The sequence below is a fragment of the Vulpes lagopus genome, chromosome 13, assembly GCF_018345385.1.
Source record: "Vulpes lagopus strain Blue_001 chromosome 13, ASM1834538v1, whole genome shotgun sequence".
In the NCBI taxonomy this organism is placed as follows: Eukaryota; Metazoa; Chordata; class Mammalia; order Carnivora; family Canidae; genus Vulpes; species Vulpes lagopus.
In genome coordinates this window covers 47,746,940-47,770,947 of record NC_054836.1, presented here as the reverse complement: position 1 = coordinate 47,770,947, position 24,008 = coordinate 47,746,940, and the positions used below count along the sequence as shown (strand labels likewise).

General features: G+C 43.3%; 1 protein-coding gene across 2 annotated transcripts in view; it reads left to right on the top strand.

Annotated features, from left to right (window-relative positions):
- Positions 1-24,008, top strand: part of AOAH (acyloxyacyl hydrolase) — a 164,483-nt gene that overhangs the window by 113,290 nt on the left and 27,185 nt on the right. For both annotated transcript variants that reach the window (XM_041727348.1, XM_041727347.1), the window contains 3 exons: positions 3,267-3,349; positions 17,975-18,011; positions 18,746-18,820. In XM_041727348.1, the coding sequence (XP_041583282.1) occupies positions 3,267-3,349; positions 17,975-18,011; positions 18,746-18,820 (195 nt within the window). The remainder of the gene's footprint in view (positions 1-3,266; positions 3,350-17,974; positions 18,012-18,745; positions 18,821-24,008) is intronic.

Sequence of the window (24,008 nt, the reverse complement as noted above, 5' to 3'; positions counted from 1 at the left end):
CATACTCTATTGGTCAAAAAAGTCACAAAACAGACAAGATTTAAGGGAAGGGGTGTCAAAGATAATGAGGCTATCTCTAATCTACTACACTGGTCAATGAGAAACTCTGTTGCTCTTGGAGGCTTATTTACTTCTTCCTATTGATTGCTTAGCAAGAAGCTGATTCATCAGGTTTGGGACTACGTCTATTTAACAAAATAATCACCTATACCATAAATCTGTTATTGTTACATAGTGACTTATAAACACCAGAATCCTCTTGCCTACAAGAGGATTCTAAAATATGTAGGGTATCCTAAATACCCTAAAAATATGTAGGGTATCCTAGATGTGTCTAGTCTAGCTTTGTCTTGTCTAAAAGACCTTTCTCTAAGAAAATGAAAGTTCAGGGACCAAGTGAACACTGTTAGTTCTCTTCTTGAAGTTTTCCCCCAACAAGTCTTATTAACCGCATTTATGTTTATACTTATGATGTAAGCTCTGTTCCTGGGCCTACCTTTACCTCACTAAATCAAAAACTGGAAACATTTTTAGATACACAAATGTTAAAAAAAAAAATAAGTTACTTCCCCCACATCCTTCAAAAGTTACTTACAAACATTCTCCATGGGAAAAAATTAAAATGTGGTCTTCTAGAAAGTAAATAAGTCAGGAAGAGGTGAAGAGCATCCCCAGAATGATGAAGATGGGGGCTCCCAGGATATCTACTGAGCACCAGGGTGAGAAGGCATCAAGTCCAGAGTAAGCAGGTCAAGAGGTTTCAGGAGAGTTTTCCACAAGACAAAATAAATAAACTGTCTGATAAGGAAATATTGAAAGGGGATCAAACAACTGTAAAACATTTGAGGGTAAATTGATGATAAATACTTAGAAAATTAATCAAAGAAACAAAAGGCTGCTATTAACTCTAGGGAAATAAAAGAATTTAGAAGGGAAGAAAAAGCAACCATAGATCAATTGTGAATAGTTAAATCCTCCTCTTGATGGCGGGAAGTGAATAGATAATACCAAAGACTACAAATCAAGAAGTGGACTTGAAAGTATGTTATTTAGAGATAAGAAAGAAAATGCCCAAAGACTCAGTCAGTTAAGGCTGAAATTAGTTGCCTCTGAGACTGAGGAAATGGGGAGGGGAGGGAAGTATGGGTTTGCCGTTTTATCCCTACAAGCCTTATAGACATAAATAGTGCAACTGCCTTTGCTCACATTCGCCTTTTCAGGGAGGCTTGCTCCAACCACTCTAACCCTATTTCCCCTCCCTCCCTCCCTCCCTTTTTTTTTTTCATAGCACTTACCACCTTCTAGCATCCTCTATAATTTGTTCATTCAGGATGTTTGGTGTTTTTTTTTTTCCTGATAGATTGGCAATAATACAGGGGTAGGGGTCTTTGTCTTCTCTATTTACCAATATGACCCAGGTGCCTAGAAGAGTGCCTGGAATATAGTAGGGCTCACTAAACATCACTCAAGTAATACAAATGTGACTTTTTAAAACTATGTGTATGGGTAGGTTTGATTTTTAAAAATAAAATAAATCATTCCCCTCAAAACTCTACCACAAAGCAAAAATTCCATACTTAAAATATTGCCCAGGCACCTTGCTCTTCTATCAAAAAATATTATCATTAGTTTTCTCAGACTTTAAAAAGAATACTATTTCAGTGTATCCCAAGTGCCCAAACCTGATACATGTTTACCTTTCTGAAGCACTGAGACAGTTGGCAAGCACTATAGTATAATAAGTGAGACTCATGTAACACAATAAATGGTGATTTACGTAAAGTTGTGAGATATGAGGTTATTATAATGAAGAGAAGACACAATACATTTGAAGAATAATCAAATACTTCTGAGTTTAATTATTATTCATTAGTCTATACCTGGTCTTATTTCAAAAAGGATTTTAGAGAGACCTATAAAAGTATAAAGAACATAACATTAAATTATGTTCAAATTAAATGAAAGCTTGGCAAAAGAGATAGAAAATCAAAGATGGCACAAAGAGAAGCCAGGAAAATGACTTAAAATATGTGCAGTTATAAGCTGATACTGGTCACAAATTTGTCTCTGACTCTGTGTCCATTAGTATCAGATTCAGGTAGAGGTAGCAAAGAGACTCAACATATGCATGGTTAAAATAAGATAAGGTTTGAGTTTATTTATCTCACATGTAAAATTTCAGATACGTAGTCCAGTTCTGGTATGGGAGCTCAGCTCCACTGGTCCTCGAGGATCCAGGGTCCTTCTAACTCACCCCTCTGACTTCCCAATGTAGAAGTTACCCCCATAGTCCAAGATGCTAGCATGTCTATTCTGAACAGCAAAATGGAGAAATGGGGTAAAGAAGGAGCAAGCGGCACCTGCCAAATATTTCCTAAGAAATATTCTCAGAAATTGGATACTTTTACCTCTTAGTCCAGAATTGAGTGAAGTGGCCACTTGTAGCTACAAGGGAAGCTGAGTACATTAGTCATCATGTGGCATCATCATTCCCTGTTAAACCTTTTATTAAAATGGATGAAGGGGGGAGATGGATCTGAAGATCAACAGGAGTGTCTGCCGTCTTCATAGCAACCGAAAGAAGAAATATAAGGTCAGGTTCAAAAATCAATGAACAATGTATAGAATCGTTGAATCACTATATTGCACACCTGAAACCAATATAAAACTGTATTTTAACTCTACTGGAATTAAAATTTAAAACTTAATAAAAATAAGAACTTTATTAAAAACACATTTATTAAAGATGACTAATTACTCAAGAAACTTATAGAAGCTTTTGGTAAAAAGTTTAGAAAGGGGTGACTCTGTATGTGGGATTGTCTAAACAAAACCACATTTTTAGCCAACAATGAACTGAACACAATGATCTAAAAACTCAACTTTGAAAACTTTATTCTGCATATTTGTGTTTATTTATTAATAAAATAACTATTGAGGTTTGGGAACATGACTGAAGCCTGAAATTAAAAAAAAAAAAAAAAACACGGAAAGAAAAGAAATGAAAAAAAAGGAAGACTCTGAAGGTCTTTACAAAAATAAAAGTTGAATCTTACTACATGATGCAATGCATTTTATGGGACTGTTCCTTGTAACAACTCTTAATAATATATTGACAGTTTAGAGGAAACATGTCAGCAGAGATTTGATTTTTCGGAGTTCATTTGGAACCACCCATTTTTAAAAAATCATAATAAAATTCTGTTTTTTGAACTTCATCATGTGAATGTCCTGATATTAAATATGCACAAATATATTTGTTTCAGAATTAAGGAAAACTCTATTTACCTTCGATTACGGAAAAGAAACCACTGCAATCACAGAGACTACCAGAATATTTCAAGAAATGGTATGTAGCTTTCCACCTAAGCCTTTTATTTTTTTTATATAAATTTATTTTTTATTGGTGTTCAATTTGCCAACATATAGAATAACACCAGTGCTCCTCCCATCAAGTGCCCCCCTCAGTGCCCGTCACCCTGTCATCCCCACCCCCCGCCCTCCTCCCCTTCCACCCTTCCTAGTTCGTTTCCCAGAGTTACAAGTCTCTCATGTTCTGTCTCCCTTTCTGATATTTCCCACTCGTTTTTTTCTCCCTTCTCCTTTATTCCCTTTCACTATTTTTTATATTCCCCAAATGAATGAGACCATATAATGTTTGTCCTAAGCCTTTTAATGATTGATTTTATTTCATAAGTGTCACAAAAGCTGAGAATTAGATAGCAAGGACCACATAATAAAATGAACAGTCTCCTTTTCCCAGCACCAGGACCCTTTCTAGAGAAGGGCCCTGGGATTGCAGCATCTTACCCACAGCAGAGGAGAACAATATGATGCAGTGAAGGCCTACACCAAGGAAGCAGGGCAGTCCTCCCCCAGCAAAGTTCTAGAAAGGCCAAGGTGCAGGACCTTCAAGGCTCAGGAGGCAAGACTTAAGGGGCCATTAGCAGAACAAGGGCTGAGCAAAATCCAAGTGATTGCCAAGGCTCTGCCCTTCCCTCTGTGCAAAGTCTCCCGCATTTCTACCGGGGTTGGCGTTTTAAGAAAAATGGCTAAGTGTTTGTGGCTGAAATCCCCAAAGCTATTACGGAAAGGAATGCATTTTCAGAGTGTTGTAGAGACTTGCAGGTCTCCATCAGCTTCCCGTGTTTCCCAGGACATCGGTGTCCTCTGGGGTTGTTTCTTACCTACATGGTTCTCAGCTCCCACCTTGGCCACAGAGACAGTCCATTGCCACAAGATTTCAGCCAAACTCCTGATTGGCAAACCCATGTCTGCTAATGCCGAATGAATTGCCAAGCAATGTTTTGTGCCACCATAATGACGCGGAGACAGCAGACCATTAGGGTAGTGTGTTGCCACTCCATCTCCCCAAGATCTTACTCATCGGCCTTGGCACTCTTGCCCGCTACGCCCAGATTCTGCTTACCATTCTAAGAACAATAGAAGTTTTCTTACTAATAAAATGATAGCTGCTATGTATTGCTCTCTTACCAAGTGCTAAAAATACTTCATGTGCAATATTTCAGCTTTTTTTTCCAACAACCTATAAAGCATGTATTACTATATTTCTTCAGTTCTGAGATACCACTGATGATAGTAACTCTGGGGAGTGTTGAGGGAGGAAAAAAGAAGAATTACAACGTGCACAACTGATTGCAGCACTCAGCTCACTATCAAACGTGTCAAAATGTATTTCTCAGAATTGAGCAATTATCATGATATCCACACAGTTACAGCTGAGAAAACAGAGACATATGGAGACCAAAAACCTTGCCTGAGATCACAGGCAGCAAGTTGCAGGGCTGGAATTTGTCGCTAGCTCGTCTCGCTACAATCAGACACCAGCGGAGGTACTACAGTCACTGGTCTGTGATCTGAGATGATCTCACAGAAAGAGATTGGCCTCACCTCTCTGCATATGAGCACCTCGGACAAGGTCGTGGAAAGATAGAACTGAACCTGGCTATGAATCATCACAGGTATAAAGTGAGCTGCAGCCCTGGCACTGTCTCTTTTCCATCAGTGAGATACCCAAACAGCCCCAGTGTTCTCTGTTCACGTAGACTGTAAAAAACAAAGAACAGGAATGCCTGAGTTGAATATCATGCAGCTCTAGAAAATGATGAGAGTCCATATATTTTTACTTAGAAAGACAAAACACTGCCAACAGAAAGATCAGGATATACAGCTGGACGGTCTAGCTTAATTTCTACTAAATGTTTTAAAATAAAAGAAGAAACTAGATGCACACAAGATTGGTAGGAAATACACCAAAATCATTATGTATGATGAATTATGGGTAATCACTTTCTTTCTTCTTTTACTTTTCTGTTTCCTGAAGATTTTATTTTTACATAGAAATAGCCTTTGGGCGGGGGGGACTAGAAAGAAACCGAGTGTAGGAACAGTAAAGGGCTGGCCCAAGATCCCATAGCCGAGGGTGTCAGGTGAGGGCAGGAATAAGCAATAGGACTCTACCAGAAATAGGGACACCTGGGTGGCTCAGTGGTTAAGCTCACCTGCCTTTGGCCCAGGGCGTGATCCTGGAGACCCAGGATCGAGTCCTGCATCGGGCTCCCTATGTGGAGCTGCTTCTCCCTCTGCCTGTGTCTCTGCCTCTCTCTGTGTGTGTCTCTCATGAATAAATAAATAAGATTTAAAAAAAAAAAAAAGGATTCTACGAGAAACGTGGGCCGTAGGCTACTCTCCCCCTGTGCCTAGGACACAGCATTTCCCTCCCTCACAAGACCACAGACACGTCAACCCAACATTGCTTGCTACCCACAATGAATACAGAGATCTTTTGTAAAATCAAAAACACCAACGTAAGGTATTCGAAAAAGTACAAAGTACAATTTGTAGTAGACGTTTCTCCCCTTTGTGGTACGCTGTCTTGACAGCATTCCTTTAAAATTTAGATCGTGGAGATAAAACGGGAAGAAAGAGATGGGAGGGAAGCCTAATCATGAAAAAAACATGCATGTCAAAATGGGATGAAAACCTGCACCTTCTGTCGGGCTCATGTCTAATAAATAGATGGCGGAGTGTAAGGGGGGGTGGATTACTTCCTCCCTCTTCTTTAGATTTGCAATTCTTAGAAATACCTAGAATGTACACTTTGTCTAGGACGACTTCTTTGAAGATGCTTCTTGACTCTTTTTCTGAGGATGTAATTCTAAGAGGGTTTTTATTGCAGCTGCTGCTGTTGTTGTTTTAGTTTCTCATAATTACTCATTATTTAATGTTCTGGTTTTATTTCCAGCCCTTCTTCCTATTTGCTGTTGCTTTTCCTCACTACGGGTTTTCTTTTAATATTATGCAGCCTGTAACCTGACTAGCCGTGCCAAGTTATTTCAATTATTCCCTACGGTTTTTATTGGATATAGGAAAAGTCAGCCTTCTATGCCTTGCATATTTATGGCTACACTTAGGTTTCAGAACCAGTGAGAGAGGGGCAGGTGGAGGGAGAGAGAGAAGGGAGAAAGAGAAGAAAGAGTTGAATAGAATATTAAAGACTTTCTTAAAAATTGTATAGTAAGAATTAAAGGAACAGCTCTTATTTTCGTCTTGATGTTTACGTACAAGATCTGGAAAACGTCTATAGATCCTTCTACTGTGAACCAGTGATCCAGTGGCTACCAGTGATTATAAAGCATTTTAAAATGTAAAATCTTTAATTTGGATTCTGATTCTCCAGCATGGGGGTTAGGCCCAGCAAGCGTCCTGCTAAATCATTACAGTCACCAAAGCAGATTGTTGGCAGTGGCTCCTACAGCTTCCAACCTGCCCCAACAGCCCTGGGGTAGAGGGGCCAGTGTAGTGCAGGAGAAAGCATCAGAACACCCCACAAAATGTCACCCCACTTCTTGGAGATGTGCAAAGCAAGGCCCAGAGAACAGACCACAGAAATTTTCCCTTCTTGTTACTTCATAAAATCTCCTTTCCTTGCCGTGTAAACTAGTAGCCTGGTTTTGAATTCAGGCCCTAGAACTGGTGTGCAACTTGGGCAAATTGTTTCATTTCTCTGCATCTATAAAATGGGGGTCATGGTTCGATGAACACAACTGCCAAAGGTGACCTGGGATATCATTCTGGGTTGCCTAGACGACAAGCTAGCTCCAGTGGGCCGCCTTCACCCTCTTTTGCTGGGAGAAAGGCTGCACCCAAGGTCAGTCTGATGATGGGGTTCAGAGAACAAACCCTGCCTCATTAAGTTTGCCCCTTCTCCAGGAAAACCAATTTTTAAACCACATCACATGACATTGTGGAATTCATCACAAACCCCAGATGGGGCCCACTTCGCACAGCCGGAATAATAACAGGCCATACCTGAACTTCACAGAGCTATTAGAAGGTTGAATGGGAAAAATGCAGTGCTTGCTCAATGTCCATCATTATTGCTGACTCCACCTACCACCTGTCCTGTTGTTTCCTCAACATTTAAAAAAAATCAGTTACTTTTTCAATGTAAAATATTTCTTTAACCAAACAAGTAGATTTGAAAACATAAAATACATTTAAAAGACACATGTCCATGATGGGAAGGCCTGTTGCTCCCAGAGGGAAAGGATAGAAAAGGGGGGTATGCCCTCTTTAAATGCCCCGTTTAGGGTTGGGCCTCCAGACCTGGGCAGGAAGGTGATGGGAATGGGTGAGGGGCAGTCAGCTGGACCTGGAGAATCTGGAAGAAGAAGACGGCTCCCTGTGGGAAGAAAAGGGTGGTATAGGAGTAGGAAGTGATGGAGCCTGATAAGCAGCAGGCCTGAGCTTGGCTAAGGGGAGCTGGGGCTGGGGCCAGGGGAGAAATGGGCAAACTGAGAGGGAGCCCTGAGGAATGGGAGTTAATCATGGGTACAGACTGGGCAGCAGGCTAGAGCTCCCCTTGCAAGGCTGGAAGAGGATTGGGGTGAAGGGGAGTGAGATCTGAGGGTGGGGCAGCTGAGGATGCCTGAGGATGCATCAGGCAAGGGATGGAAGCTGTGGAGTGGGAGAGACTGGAGAACAAGCCTTGACTGGTTGAGCTGGGAGCTCTAGAACGTGCTACTACAAGGAAGAGAAATAGATGAGGAATTTCAAAGATGATCACCTCTGAGAGGCAAGACCTGTAAGTGTGGGTGCCAGTCAATATCCGGCTGGGAGCCTGATGAGGCACACAAAGACCCCCAAACCATCTCTGAAGCCCATGCTGCATGTTCCACTTTTGGGGGCCTTGGCATTGGGCCTCAGGGTCGCAGGGCCTCAGAGCCCCATGCCCAGTGAAGATTCAGTGAATGCTAGCTTTTATTCAGCCCTTTTAATCAGACCTTTATTCATTCAGGTCCTAGCCTGACCTCTTTGCCCCTCGTTCACACGTCCAGGAGAACCAACCTCCGCCTCATCGCACAAACCCTTTGTTGCTGTCTCTGTTGTCACCCTTTCCTTGGTTTAGCTGAGTTCCTTGCTTCAAGTCTGACTTTCTGGTGTGACAGAGCACAAGCCCCCCTGGGGTGGGGGGCAATATCTGTACTCTCAGCACTGAGCTCAGCCTCTGCCACACGTAGTAGGGACCTGTCAACCAGACACACTCTCTTTTGAGCCCAAATGACTTTCAAGCGTTACATTCAGCCTTTGAAGAGAAGAAAAGCACACACAGTAACCCTTTGCCAACCTGAATACCTCCACAGTGGGCAAAAACCACCACTGGCAAGATGACGCTTCATCTTTAAAATAAAGGGTAGAAGAAAACAAATGTTAAAGGGGTAGTCAATGTGTATTTTTAAGGAAAGAAAAATTCATGAGTCATCCAGTTCCAAAGCAAACAAGACTCATCTGCTTGAAAAGGCAAACAAACCCCAGCCCTTGGGCCCCCATGGCCCACAGCGCACAGCCTGCAGACGAGGCTACGCTGACTGACCCACTTATGGGCCTCATGTAGCATCTTCAGCTTCCAAAGGAGACTTCACTAGCTTGGAATGTCCTTTTCACTGGCAGCCTTCCTCGTTTTGTTTTTGCAGGTTTTAGCAAAACCCTAGTGTAAACACCTATTTCTGAGTTGTTTTGTTTACAGAAAGCCAAAAGTGCTTACTTTCAGGAATCCTTTTTTCCAGGCCCCATCTCCCATGCGGTGTGAGGCCACCCCTCTCCGCACACCCATGGACTCACCCACTCACCAGGAGTGCGCACAGGGGACTCCCCGGAAGTGCATAGATAAGAAACGTGGAAAATTTTAACACGTGGCCAAAGTGCTTGAGGTCCAGCCTCACCTACTCAACCCTGCCTCAATCCCTTTGCTGCAAACCCAATTTGAGTTTAAACCCCAACTTCTCCCCACGGCCCCCCACTCCAAGAACTTCTTGCTGGTTCCCTTCTTTACGTTTATGATAAACCATCTGGAGAATGGGAGAGAATCTGGCAGGCTGGAGAAACTAGAGAGAAGGGACAAAATTCGGGGCATAATATGAAATTTATATTCCATAGGCTAAGCGGGAGGAGAGGGTAGGAGGAGCAAAGGAGTGAAGGAACAGTTTCTTGGGCAGATGGAGGAGGGGGGCCCTGAGCAGAAGCCAAGGGAGTCGAGAAGGTAGGAGAGGAGAGCAGGGAGCTGCGAGTCCTTGGGGGCTATGAGCTCAGCCCAGGCTCCCTCTTGATGCTGTTCAACTGCTGCTTCCACACATCACTGCTCTGAGATGAACCCCACGAGATTACCAGCAAAGAAAATCACCTTATTCGTGTACCGCAGTACAATACATTCCTGTCGCTCTCTAGAGAAAAGTTGGGAGGGAGGTGAGCACCAAATTCATCTCCATGCCTTCATTATTTCTGCTGATATTTCTGAGCACCAGTCTCTCTAATGGGCACAGGGCATAATAAAAAGACTAAACATTAAGGCATACGTGACCACACTGAAGCCCTGACCTCTCACTGGCTGCCTCCATAGCCTCAGTGCATCCCTCTCTGTTCTGAGCCTCAGTTTCCCTATGTGTAAAACAAACTGTTCCAGGAACTGTTCAAGTTCACGTAAAAGTAGAACTAGGATTTCAATGCACAAGTCAGAGGTGCAAAAGTGGGGGAAAGCTCCTGCATGATGACCAGGCCCTGGCTGAGAAGCAGAAGGAGTGAAGGTGCCTCTGAGGATGGTTCCCTCATGTCCACTCATGTCCACTCTAGTGAGAATGTACATGAGGGAACCATCCATCCTGCTGTTGGGCTCATACAGATGTGCCAGAAAGGAGTCTGCTCCCTCAACAAGCAAAAGAACTGTCATAGGAGCTCACCCTGAGCACAGAAACCATGATTCAGGCCTTCCTCCATGCCAGGAAGGAAGGAACAGTGATGGAACACAGTGATGTCCTCTCAGGCTCTTGGCAGCTAATCATGAATTCTACCCAGGAATACTGTCAAGGACCATTGGTCAGGGCACGAGTCTCCAGGAGCAGCCATTAACAGGATGGGTGGATGCAGCTGCAGAGTTGTGTGAGATTGTCAGTGCTATTATTAATCTTATAGATTTTAGCTAATAATAAGTACTGCCTGCCAACTTAGTTCAGATAGCTTTAATGGGGGGAGGGGTGTTCATAGAATGAGTGGCTTATAAACAGCAGAAATTCATTTCTCACAGTTTTAGAGGCTGGAAGTCCAAGATGAGCGTGCCAGCAGGGTCAGGTTTGGGGTGAGCGTCCTCTCCCCGGTTGCAAACTGCAACCTTCTTGTTGTACCTTCTCAGGACGTGGCAGAAAGAAAGCACACTAGCTCTCTGCTTCTTCTTAAGGCCACCAGTTCTACTCAAGAGAGCTCCATCCTTCGGGCCTAATTTCCTCTCAAAGGCCCCACCGCCAAAGACCTTCAGAATGGGGATTAGATTTCAACACACAAATGTTGGAGGGACACAAATATTCAGCTCGTAAAAGTAACCTCTCACCCAGGCACTATGCTAAGTTCTTTAGGTATTCTATCCCTATTTAATCCACAAGCAACCCTATTTTACAGGTGAGGAAACTGGGGCATGGAGAGGTTTAATAACTTTGGTTATTAATGGTCCATTAGCTGGTCAGTGGTAGAGCTTAAGCCTGGGTCTGTCTCATTCCAGTCATGTCAGAGCCCGTCTGTCTCCGCTCCCAACCACACCATGCTTTCCCCCTTCCAGATTCTCTCTAAGGCCACCATCTGTACTACATCTGTACTATCTTCACTTCACTGTCCAGAACAACCAACACCTGCCCTGAAGAGGTAGGTAATCAGAATTGGATATCTCAACCCAGTATTAGAAGTAATCAGAATTAGAGAAAATCAGAATTAGATACCCCGACCCAGCATTCTGTGCCAGCCTTCCCTCTTTCTCAAAAGGGGTCCTCTCAGAAAGGGATAGGCAAGAAAAAAAGTAAAAGAAGGATGAAGAACCATAGCATAAATGAGTATCAATCCAGGCTTCGCTGAATTCAGTTACACCTATGACACCTTGTCATTTTTATTACCACCACCTCCCCGCCTCCTGATCTCTATTCTCAAACAAAATAGATGTTGTACCTTTAACTTGCTAACTGAGCATCTGCTATTTTGTTCTTAACAAAAATGTATAACCTGAATTTAATCAGGAGGAAATATAAGACAAACCCAAATTGAAAGGCACTCTATAAAATAGTCAGTACCCTTCAAAAGTGTCAAGGTCAAAAAACACTGAGGAACTAGGCCAGATTGAAGGAGACTGAACTGACATAAGATTGAATGCAGTATATGATCCCGAGTAGGACTGTCCCAGAAAGTGTTGGGTCTGAGCTGGGCTCACCCACTAGTGGGACCGTCAGTGAAATCTGAATAGCTCTATGGATGAGACAATAGCCTTGTACCAATGTGAAGTTCCTGATTTTGATCAAGATACTATGATTGTGAGAGATGTTCCCATTTAGGGAATTTGGGTAAAGGGAAGGTGCAGGTCCTTTGTTCTATTTTTGCAACTCTTTGTAAATTATTTCAATCTTTGTCTGTTATTGCAACTTTCTGAAAATCATTTCAAAATGAAAATTTTTGAGACAATTTCTTAAAAGCCACAGAGTACTGGAGAGAGGCAATGCAATTACCTTGGCTGTGGAAGTAGGCCCTCAGGAAAGTATTTAGTGAACCCAACTACTGGGTCAAACTTTTGGTCTCCACCCAAAATGTTGAGAGAAGATGACAGAAATTATTTATAACAAAACAACTAGGACATTTCTATTTGGGAGCTGTGATCCAGTGTGCTCACAGCCGCAATGCCAGATTTTAAAGTTAATTTTTGAGATGCTTGATCTCAAAGATAAATGCAGATAGGCTTAATGCCTGCAGGTATCAAAACTTGCTAATTCTACTAAGGACTAAATGTATCTCCAAGATACAACGTTTGATATAGAAACTTTTGAAAGAAAAACATTTCAACTTGACACATTTCATATAGAGAGACACATTTCCCTCCTTTTTTTAGGGGGATTTATTCCCTTTTTTTATTTAATACTTTCAAGGCTTTCAGTCTCAAAGAATCATTAAACAATGGAGACATTCTGACCCAAGTGTAGCTATTTCTTAAGATTTGTCTATGCAGCCCTTCCTGGCTTCTCCTTTTTCCATGCAACTCATCCAGTTTAAAGTAGAGCACCTGACAATGATTATAATGTGAAAAGTATGAGCTTTCAATTCTTCTATTAGATCAAGATTTCCATCCTGCACCTCTTGAATCTGCACACCTACAGAAGGCAAGTTCAGGAGCAAATATCTTAGACTATTTTATGTCATTGTCAATGGCAAGGGTTCCTGAAGTCCTAAGGGGTCCCCTTTCAATAGATCCCTTTTGTTTAGGGCCTAAGATAAAGGACATTATGGGGAAAGTTCACTGCTACTCGTGTTGATAGCTTATATGAACTTGCTGGGTTTTTTATCAACTCCAAATCTTGCTGGGATGTGCCTTTTACCTCTGGTCTTCTCTTTTACTTCCCTCCTCCTCGTCTTCCCCTTGATTTTGCCCTCACCACTCCCTCTGTTTCTTCTCCGATTTTGTAATAGCTGCTAGAAATAGAAAGATGAAAAGACAAAGTCCCTGCCTTCAAGGAGATCATAACGAAATGGAAAAGAGAGACAAATAAGGAAACAACTATGGTTCTGATAAAATGACACGAAAACAGAGGTAGGTTGAGGTCCCTGGAGGTGAGAGGCATTTACCTCTGTCTGGAGAAGGACAAGAAAACTTCCCAGAGGAGGTACATTTGAGCAGTGCGCCCTGCAGGAAAAAAAAAAAGGAATCCAAAAAGCAGAGGGAGATGGTGACTCAGTGCAAAGAGGCTCCAAGGGCAAAATATCTTTGAGAAAGAGAAGGAGAGAAGTTCAGCATGGCTGAAGGATGTTTGTGAAGCTCTGTCAAGTTTTGAGACCAGGAGGCAGGTGAGCACCATGCTGGGAAGGCTGTTACATTCTTTTAAAAATATACATTCTGGGAAATCGTTTATCTAGTTTGTCACAGAAATTCAGAGCCACGCTTGTGAATTTGAAAGCATTTTCAGTAGTAGAAACACCATCAGAAACTGTCACAACAAACAGTTATTAAGTGCCTACTATTTTGAGCTCAAGGTCAACGTATTAGTCTGCATGTTTCTACGTATTACAAACAAACACTTTTAGAGAAAAGAAGGAATTTAAATTTCTTATGGCTGATTTTTTTAAACTGGATTTATACAAGCTGTACTCTTCAAAATGCCTCCTCAATTATAAAAATATGAGCCAAATCTGCAGTACTTAAACCCTGATGGAAGTTTAAAAACCATTATTAAATTTACTTTAGGTCCATGGATGACAACATTTTACACTCTCTATAATGTTTTTTAGGTTGCTGGTGGAGGTACAATAGAGTAAGGACACTCAGTCTCTCCCCATGGGAATACAGCTAGGACACCTGGCCAGAAAGTATGGGACATGTGCTGGAGAACTGTGGAAAGTAAATAGCAGCAGGTTGATTGAAGAAGAAAACCAAGACCAGGAGTACCACCAAACCAGCAGTGAAATTAGCATTTTGTTGTCCTCTGATACCTCCTGACCTAGACTCAAGGCTACTTGATCTATTTCAGTCATTACTAATGTCTATTGTTCAACTGGCATCTGAGGTGGATTATTGCTTAGTAGCTATAGGACCTTGACCTAGTCTCTTTCTGTCTCTGGGACTCATCTGTAAAGTAGGCTGACTGATCACGTGCTCCTGGAGGTCCCACCCTGTGCTGATGCCCCAAGACTTCACACATGACCACCAAGGAGCACCAAAAGGCTGTGGCTGAAGGGCTGCACGAGTTTGTAAAATTTACCAACTTAAGATATCTAACCACAGTTGCTTAAGACGCTTGTCTCTTTCCAATTTGGCTTCCCTTTATGTCAGGTCTCATTGTTGTGTTTTACATCGTTTTCCTTAAAGAGAATCCCCCAAGATATATAAACTTCAGACCTTGAAACCTAGATCTGCCCCTGTCCTACAGTCCTAACCAAGATGGCATTCAACTAGAGATTTCTTTCTGAGTCGTATGCAAAAAAAAAAAAATCAGGTATTATGCTGGAAACTAATTAGCAGGTTCCTGTTTTAGAACTTCAGGAAAGAAAACACCTACTTTTCTTTCAGTAGGAAGTTTAATATGACTTCTTCAGGGCTTCTTGGAATCCTAACACTTTATGTACATTATCTGTTTCGTGGCTATAAGCTTCACGAGAACAGGAACCATGGTCTTTTCTATTTGCTGATGTGTCCCCAGTGTCTATTGCAATGCCTGGCCCAGAGTGAGTATCCATAAGTGTTATCAAAGTGGCGCATTAATTTATGAAGACCTAGATTTAGGTATACCTTGTCTTTTTCCGTGAAGAATTTGAGACGGAGCACACGTCTTCTGGGCCAGGAGCAAAGAGTTACAAGCTCATTTACTAGACCACTGAAAGTGTCTTACCAGTTGATTTGAAAGCCCAGGATATGAAGCACTTGCTGGCGTGGCCAACACTAATCTGGCAGTGGAAATGTAAGCTGGAATTTATGTGTAGAAGAACCACCAATGCTGAGAGTATGTGAAACCCTTCTTCTCTTCTTGCAATGCACTATTCCTCATTTAAAAGGCACTAAACGAACCAGAATTCAGACTTGGTTGGCCAAAGAACACCCCCTTCTTTCCTTCACTGGAGACAGGTAGATTCTCTCTTGGACCACCTTGATGAATTAAGTCAAATTCCCCTCCTTCATAGTCTTGCCTTTTCCATTTCTCTGAACTTTCATCACAGATACCAGACTATGGACCTCTCAAGGGTAGTGGCAGTTCTTCAAATGCTCCCCTTGTTTTGCCAAATCCCACAAGCTAGGAGCTGCCTTTGCTTCCTGCTCACATCTTCCAGAACCAGCTGCTTCAGTATTCTCTACAAATGGCAGCGACCAAATCAGCAGCTGAGAAGCCTGTATCCAGGAGGAGAAAGACAACAGAGCTTGGGAGGGAGAGAGACAGCAAATGTTGCTGGGGCTTCAATGGAATAGCAGAACAATAGGAAAAGGGAATTAAGAAGAGAAAGTGATGTGGGAATTACCTAAGCTAATTACATAATCTCATCAAACTAAGATCCCCAAAAGGAAATGTAAATTGTGGAAGGCTCAACAACTCTAGAGCACAGAGAATTCTGTGCTTATATTATAAATATTCACCAGGAAAAAAAAAAAGATTAGCATTTGGGTAAAGAAGAGTAGGCATGTCCTCTCTCCCTGAGTGGTTGCTTGTGATTACTGTTTCTAAACTCACCACATCCAGTTGAGGTTGACCTGCCATCCTTGTCCTGTGCAGCAAAGGGATGCAGGTGGTGTGGGCAGGGGAGGAGGCTGCCTATGGGACAAGCCATGACAGGTTCTCATTTTCATTTTCCTCAGGCTCTGTGGGTGCTCTGCACCTCAAATTCCCAGCTGGACTCTGGATAATGAGGAAAATTACTGGCCTGACCTGGTCCTTTAATTTTTTTTCCCCACTCGTGTCTTGGGCTTTCGTTAGTTTTCATTTCTCATTAAGAGAAAAATCAAAGAGTGAGAATTAAACACCTCTTGATTGTTTTCCAGCTGAAAATGGGAAGTTGAGAGTCATGGTGCTAGAACTGAATGAAAGGTCCAGATAAGATGAGGAGCCACCAGAGGGTATGTCAGCAGGCACTGGCTGTCCTTCTTCTCCTCCCTCTTGAGAAAAATAGGGAGCAATCTAACCTACGTGTGCTGAGATGAACTTAATGCCCTTAATGTCTGTGTTTGGCTGAATATTGAATATACCCTGCCTCACTACATAAAGGAGGTAAAAATAGCGTGGTGGTTCCCCCCAAAATTAAACATAGCACTTCCCTATGGTCCAGCGATTTCAAGTAGGTATATACCTAAAAGAATTGAAAGGAGGGACCTACAAAGACACTTGTCCAACCAGTGTTCATAGCAGCATTATTCACAACAGCCAAAAGGTAGAAGCAAACCAACTGCCTATCAGTAGATGAATGGACAAACAGGAAGTGTACGTCCATATGACGGAAAACTATTATCCTTTAAAAGAGTGGATATTGTGACACATGCTACAAATGGATGAACTGCAAACACTAAATGAAATAAGCCAGGCACAAAAAGACAAAAATTATATGATCCCACATATAGGCCCCTGGTTATTCTGTAAGGAGTACAGGGCTTCAATTTGCAATGATGGAAAAGTTCTGGAGATGGATAACGCCGATGGTCGCATAATAATGTGAAAGTACCTAATGCCACTTAATCGTATGCTCAAAAAAAAGTTTATGTGTTGTATATTTTACCACAGGAAACTAGGATATAAAGCAACATTTGTTTAACATACTGAGGTTCCTGAATCAATCAAGAGAACATCAGCGCTGCCCCTAGAGTTGGAGTCTAGTGGTGCGTGAAGAACAGGCGGTCACGGCAGGCCACACTCCTTCGGGGGGGGGGGGGGGCATCATGGCCTTCGCAGCTATGCATGCCCCCCTTTTCCCATGTGGATCCTTAAGAACACTCGCTGACTCTGTCACCAAATGCACCTGCCCCTCAACTCCTAAGGCTGAAAATTACAGGAGAACCTGTCTTTTCCTGTGAGTTGTACCACCCACCTGACGATTACTCACCTGTTACTGCAGACCAGCCTCCAAGGAACAAACTAGCAGTAAACCTCTTTGGGCTCACTCTTTCTAGACTCCCAGCCCAGAGGAGCAATGCCAGAACTCAGTATTGTACACTGAAGGGACTGGGCTTGGATTGCAGTTCTCCATATTATTACCTGTGTGGCTTTAGGCAAGCCACTTAAGTAAGCCTCAGTTTCCTCATCTAGAAAATGGGAATATGACTGTCCCTACCTCACACAGCTATGCCAAAGCCTACACGGACTAATAATACAAGTGCCTAACAGAGTGTCCACAAAAAAATGAGTATTCAATGGATACGAGTTTTATGTAAGAGGTACATTACAGGTGGTAGCAAGGGTAGGGGAAGGATGGTCATTCATGTCGTTATAGGAACTGAAATATATCCCCTGTACAATCTGAACCTTGCACAGGCCAGCCAGCCAGGAGTAGCCTTAGGAGTGAGCAGGGATGCTAGTAAGTGATTAAATGGGGCTTTCTAGGGAGATGGGTAGTTGTCAAAGAATCCTTTTTATTTCTTCTCATCCCTCACCTAACTCCTTAATCTTTGAGGTAGTTTCTCTTTGGTGATATATCATTTTCTTGCATCTACTAGAAAGTTCACTCATTCATGCTTAGGAAATATCTTGACACCCATAAATCCAAAGAATTGAGGATTATGTTTGTATAATTCCAAGTAAACAGAAAACTCATCAAGGAGAGCTCCAGGGTAAAGTCATTCCCGTGCGCGTGATGGTGGGGATGACCTCTGATGCTTCTTCATGATTTCAGTGAATCAGACTATCACACTGATAGTGTTGAATTGAACTCACTAACTTTAATTATTTTCTTAATTTTAATTATGCAGGTGCATCTTCCCAAAACCTGAAGAAGTTTATAGAAAGGTAAGTGAAAGAGGGACACACAAAGTTGCTTTTAGATTGGGTTCCTCATTGTGAAAAAAGAACGAAAGTCCTCTGCTGTCACCCTGTGATCACTTGTACTGAGCACTAGTACCTTGCTAGTCACTCCCAAATACTGGGACATTATCACTTCTTGAGCCAGTGGACATAGAAAGTGATTAACTTGCATATGTCCTTAAAGAAGAATCATAAAAATGCATACAAAGAGGGTCAAACTTAAGTCTAGCCAGAGTAGCTGAAAAAAGGCAAAAAAAAAAAAAATCTCATCTTCTTATTTTATGTGCTCATTTTGAGTTTCAAATTCAGAAGGAAGGCCCTGGGTGTCCAGAAGGGAAACTCGGGAAACCCCGGAATTTTGAAAGTTCAATACAGGAGCACAGTCATCAGGATGTCCTACAAATTTGGACAGGAGTAATCCAATAACACTTGAGGACAAACACAATGAAAAATCCTAAGAAGATGGCATCATGTGCGCCTCCTAGAGATTTTAATCCGCTCTTTCCAATTCTATGCACCTATGTGGCCTCTCCCTAATGGAAAAGTAATTTACAGATTATACAGAAGGGGGAAATGGGAAGGATGATCCTAGAATAAAAGAAAAATAGCAAAAAGCTACCAAAAGGGGGGGCCATACAAAGATCCTATGACAGGCCCAGGCTGTGACAAAGTTCAATTTCTGAGCGTTTGCCATTCAGATTCTATCTCTGGCTTCTCAGTTTGTCTAGGAACCAACTGTTGGACCATCCAGCCATCGTCATATATGCCATGATTGGAAATGATGTCTGCAGCAGGTGAGTTATGGAGAAAGAAGATTTTGAAAATTCTTGGACTCTGGGTCCTCCGTCTTCTCTTCTCCACTCCACTGTGTTACAGTAGCCTGCTGTTGAGTGGAATTTCTCTGTCTGAGCAAGTCCTAGACATACGTGAAATCGATAGAACCAACCCATAAGGCTGAAAGACCCTTTAAAAAAATATCTGATCCATTAATTCTTTGCTCCAATTAACAACAAATGGGCATGTCATGATACAAGTTATCAGTTGTATCACAAGATACATGCTGCCACTAGTCAAGAATCCAACACTGAATATCACGGTTTTTTAAGTAAAATAAGGACAAATCACAGCTACCCCATAAGAATAGCTTCCTCACTCACATTCTGATGTGGGTACTCATGTGGTAGAGACGGCATAGACTCAGAGCATTCGCAAACTGCATATAATGTGCGGCCGATCCCATTTATGCCCATGGCCCATAGTAAGAAAGCAGTTTTGCTAAACTGCTAATATCGGTAGTGATTTCAAAATGTTGAATGCCTGAGTCTCCCACAACATTTTGGAAGGTTTCTCAAAAATTGTGTGTACCCCTAAGAATATGCTGCACATGTGAATGCCATCTGTCCTGTGATTGTGGCCAAAAGGAAAAGAAAAAAAAAAAAAAAGGTGAGATCAGATCTAGAACAACTCCCCAGTAGCCACCCACCCACCATTTTAGAAAACAGAAAAGTAAAGCCAAGAGGGATTATGTGACTTGCCTGATGAATTGATTAATGGCAGAGCTCACCTCCAGTCCAAGTGCTACTAGAAGTAGGTCATCCTATTCACTGCCCGCCCTTTGCTTACACTCACCAAGTTTTCTAAGCCTGTGCTAGAAACCCAGTTCAATATTACTAAAGTGTGTTTGCCCTCACCAACACCTCCATGGAGTAGGAGAGCTCCTGAACTCTCACCGTGCAGGAGGTGTAGACCTAATCAGTGAAGTGAGTTCAGGCCAAGAGACACCATGCTATGTGCAGAGATGCCAGTGTGCCAGGCCTTGCCTTGGCACCCCCTGGGCTGGCTTACCACTCTCCCCAGAACCCCAAGGCTCCCAAGGCCCCACAGTGAGGACCCAAATCCCAACTTCTGTGATGAGCCACATGGAACTCTCTGGTAAATAGCAAACACTCCCCCGCCCAAGCCCTCCATGAACCAAGAGCCACAGCCTAGATCATCTCATCCCCACAGCAGCCTTAAGAGGAGAGCATGATTGTCCCTATTTTATAGATGGAGAAACAGGTTTGGCAAGGTTAAGGAATTCACTTATACCCCTATGAGTAGCAAGGTTGAGAGGCAGACCAGGTTCTCTGACAAAAGTCATGTGCTCTTTCCATAGGCCACACCTGCCTCATTTGCTTTCTTTTAGACAATGACTTTCTTAGAAGTATGTATCGACTACCTGTGAGGTGCCAAATGCGGTGCCAGGCTCTGGGACAGGCAAAGAGGCCACAGGGCCTGACTGCAAGGAGCTTATGGAAGGAGAAGCACTGAGCTTCAGCCCCAGCCCCATCACAAAGCAGAACCAACCTATGGACATCAGTCAGTGCCCCTCCGGCCTCTGGATCATGTTCCCTGGGAGGGGACAGGGGGCAAACTGGTGATAGTGAGTACAGAACACCTGCAGAAAGAGACTTTGACTCCAAGAGCCCAAACCCCCAAATTGTACTTTTCCAGCAGAACGTGCTTGCTCAGAGGCCCTTCCAGTCCGGTCCTGCTTTTCCTTTTCAAGGAGCCAAAGGGCAGGCAGGCGTCAGAGACCTGTGCCAGCCTCACACACACACACACACACACACACACACACACACCACCAGGGATCTGGGCAGAGACGCAGCGGGCATTTGGGTGAAAGAACGGGATTGGCAGTGTGGGATGTCCCTGCAGTGCCCACTTTGCAATGTCCTGTGGTGGGGTTAGAAAAATAAAGACAGATGGCGACTATGCCTCCCCATCTGCCAGAACGTCAAGGTGGAGTAGACAACCCAAAATGAGCAAAGAGATTTCATAAAAAGCTCAAGCCAGCAACGAGTTGCATAATAAGTCCGTCCTGGAACAAGTTTGGGGATATTTGCTTGACTTTTTTTCTTTCCCTTTTTTATGATGAGGCTAGCATTTACTGAAATAATGCAGCTATGTGCTTCTTTCTCAATTCTCTAAACTCATGCAGTTACTCAATAAATACGTGGTAAGTGAATGAAGGTCATGATTGGAAGATAGCTCTCAGTGTCTGGAATTTAAGAAGAAAGGTAACGTGGACAAACACAGCTTTCCCCTGTGGCTCTACTCAGGTTGGCCAAAGCTAACCCAGCTTCCCCTGGCTTTTCCTACCATTGCCCTTGAAAACTATGGAATGAATGTCCGTGATATAGAAGGAGAAAAAAATGCCTGGAAATGGGGCAAATGTGAGTGAGCTCCAGCAGCAGAACCTTGAGTAGCAGGGGCGGCTTGGCAAATGGGAATGGTCTTAAAGGACTCAAATCCTAAACCCTTCCTCCACCTCCCCCCCCAATATGACATCCCTGAGAAGAACACTGCAATTGCCAGAAATGAGATAGAATTATAAAAACATCTAATACTAGCTGCATATATATTGACATGGTTCCATTTTTACCTCATGGACCTAATAATAGTTCATTGTACATTTTTCACCTCATGGATAGAGCCAGGACTGCCCTACATGGGTTGTCTGTGGGCCCCAGCACCCCAAGTGTTTTTTCCCTGCAACGTCAATGCTTCCCATGTCACCTAGGGCAGCCGATTGGCGCCACATAAGAGGAAACAAGTCAACGTGCTGATAGGTGACAGGCCCCAAGGAGCCTGCAGTGGCAAGAAACAATCCATTCCATCTAACCAAATGGTAGAAAAACCAGCAGGGAAGAGGATGCCCAGAGGAGTTCTTTCTCCCAGCCTCCTCAGTGGAGGCAGTGGTGGTCAAGGGAAGGATAAGGAGGTTTCCAACTGGCCACCATGTTCCAAGTCACCCCCACTTTCAAGGACCCAGGATCTCCATCCATGGGGTAATGTGGGCCCAGTGAGGCCCCAGCTCCTTCCCAGCCCGTGTCAAGATGCCTCTTCGGGGCAGGGGTGGGGGGTGAGGTCAGCTGATTACAGCTGGCTGGCTGAAGGTAGGGGCCACCTGTAGTGCCCAGCTGCTGGGAGAACTCAAATGCTAGCTGTGCATGAGTCAAGATTCACCTCTGGGCTTTAGCTCTGGTTCTGGGAAGTATCTTCCCCAGAGGCTGTTTGCCTTCTTCCTTAAGAGGGGGCACAGCTCTCTGGCATCCGCCAGGTGAAATCTGGCTGGACTAGCTGCCAGGATAATGAAGTGATCACAGCCAGCCCTGCACCTGGGTCATGAAGCTTATTTTCACAATCAGACACAATTCATTAGGGCAAGGACAGGCTCTGAGCCACCCAAGGGGGTGAGGCTCTTTGTCTTTCGCCCGCCACGTGTTCCTGACCTGTGAGAACACAGCCCAGAGCGCCAGTGCTCTCTCATCATTTTCCCAGGTGCAAGCACCACATCCCCCAGGCTTTCTCTCTGTACACTCAGCACTCCTAACCCCTCACCTCTCCGTCTGAGTGACTGGCGTGAGCTTGCCAGTGTATGAGGAGGGATGTAGGGTCCTGGGGTACCCAGGCAAACCTGGGCTGGCAAAGTGGACCTGACACGTGGGTTAAAAAGGCTTAGATGCTTCAGCTCAGCCCGTTCAACCTTTGGCAGATGTCAGAGAAGAGGTAGGAGACGTTTCCCAAAACCACTGGGACTCTGGGCCTCTAAAATACTAGTGCTAAGTCTCCTCAAAAACCACCAGAGGAGGGGGAGTACACAGATCAAAATGGCATTGACCATTTCCCAGGGACAGAATCAGAGGCACCTTCTATGGCCCCCAGAAGGGGTGACCCACCACCTATTGCTTAGACCCAATGCCCTTGCCTGAACTAAGAATCAGTCAATTTGGGGGCGTCTGTCTAGCTTAATCAGCAGAACATGCAACTCTTGATCTTGAGGTCATGAGTTCAGGCCCCACGTTGGGCCTAGAGCTTACTTTAAAAAAAAACATTTTTTTTTTAAAGAATCAGTTCATTTTGCTATGCACATTAAAAGATTTAATCGACAATGCACACGTGTTAATTATGTAGGTGTACATGACAGAGCAAGGGTGACTGAAAAATGTTCCACCAGCAATGCCAAGCTTCCATTTTGTTTTCCCCTAGTAATTAGCCATTTGGCTTATGCTAGCCATTTGGGTTATGGGGTGCTCCCGCAAAAGCACAAATTAGCTCAGAATGTTGGTTATCATTGGGGTTGTTTCTCTAGCCAAAAAGTAATCATTAAATAGGGAGTTTGGGAGACTTTTCTCCATCTTAACTCTTCTTGGCTTTATGTGATGAGAGAGCCATAGCTCAGCATAATTGCTTTGTGCCAACGCACTAGTGTATCAGCAGGGAAAAAAAAAAGAAAAGAAAAAACCTGAAGTGCCAAGGCAAAAGTTAATAAGCAGTATGTGCTAGCCTTACCGAAGATGGAAGATGGGTTATAGTCACCCAGCTTGCCTCATTTCACCCCTGCTGCCACACTACACACACACACACACACACACACACACACACACACACACAGTGAATATCAAACCTGCTTCCTGTGGGTGGGTCCTCCTGGGCTGAGCAAACCCACAAGGCAGCCTGAATCCTCTTCACAAACTGGGATCCCTCTAGCACATCTGCACACACACAAGTCAAGCTAAAGCCCCTGCCCAGCCTTCTGCCCTCAGTAGGTAGGCAACCTATTCTCGTATCCTCATGAGAAATTTTTACCCATAAAGTAGTATAATTTTTCCCAAGGGAATAAAAAACACGAATTTAGTATTTTGTTCTATATGCTGGCGTTTTGCAAAATAGAACATCTTTCTTTTCTTTTTTTCTTTTTTTTTTTTTTCCGGGCAGGGTGGGGAGTTCTAAGCAACCCATTACATGGTGTAGAAGCACGTACACTCCCCACAGCTCACACCTTACTGGCGACCCCTAGCATCAGACTTGTTCTGCATTTCCTCTCTATGGGTACATTTTGCTTGTCACAAATTAGCCAAAGTGATCTTTGCATCCGTGATCAGCCTGTCACCTCTGCATAGCAGCAATTTAGAAAGTGATTTTATTTGACTAAGT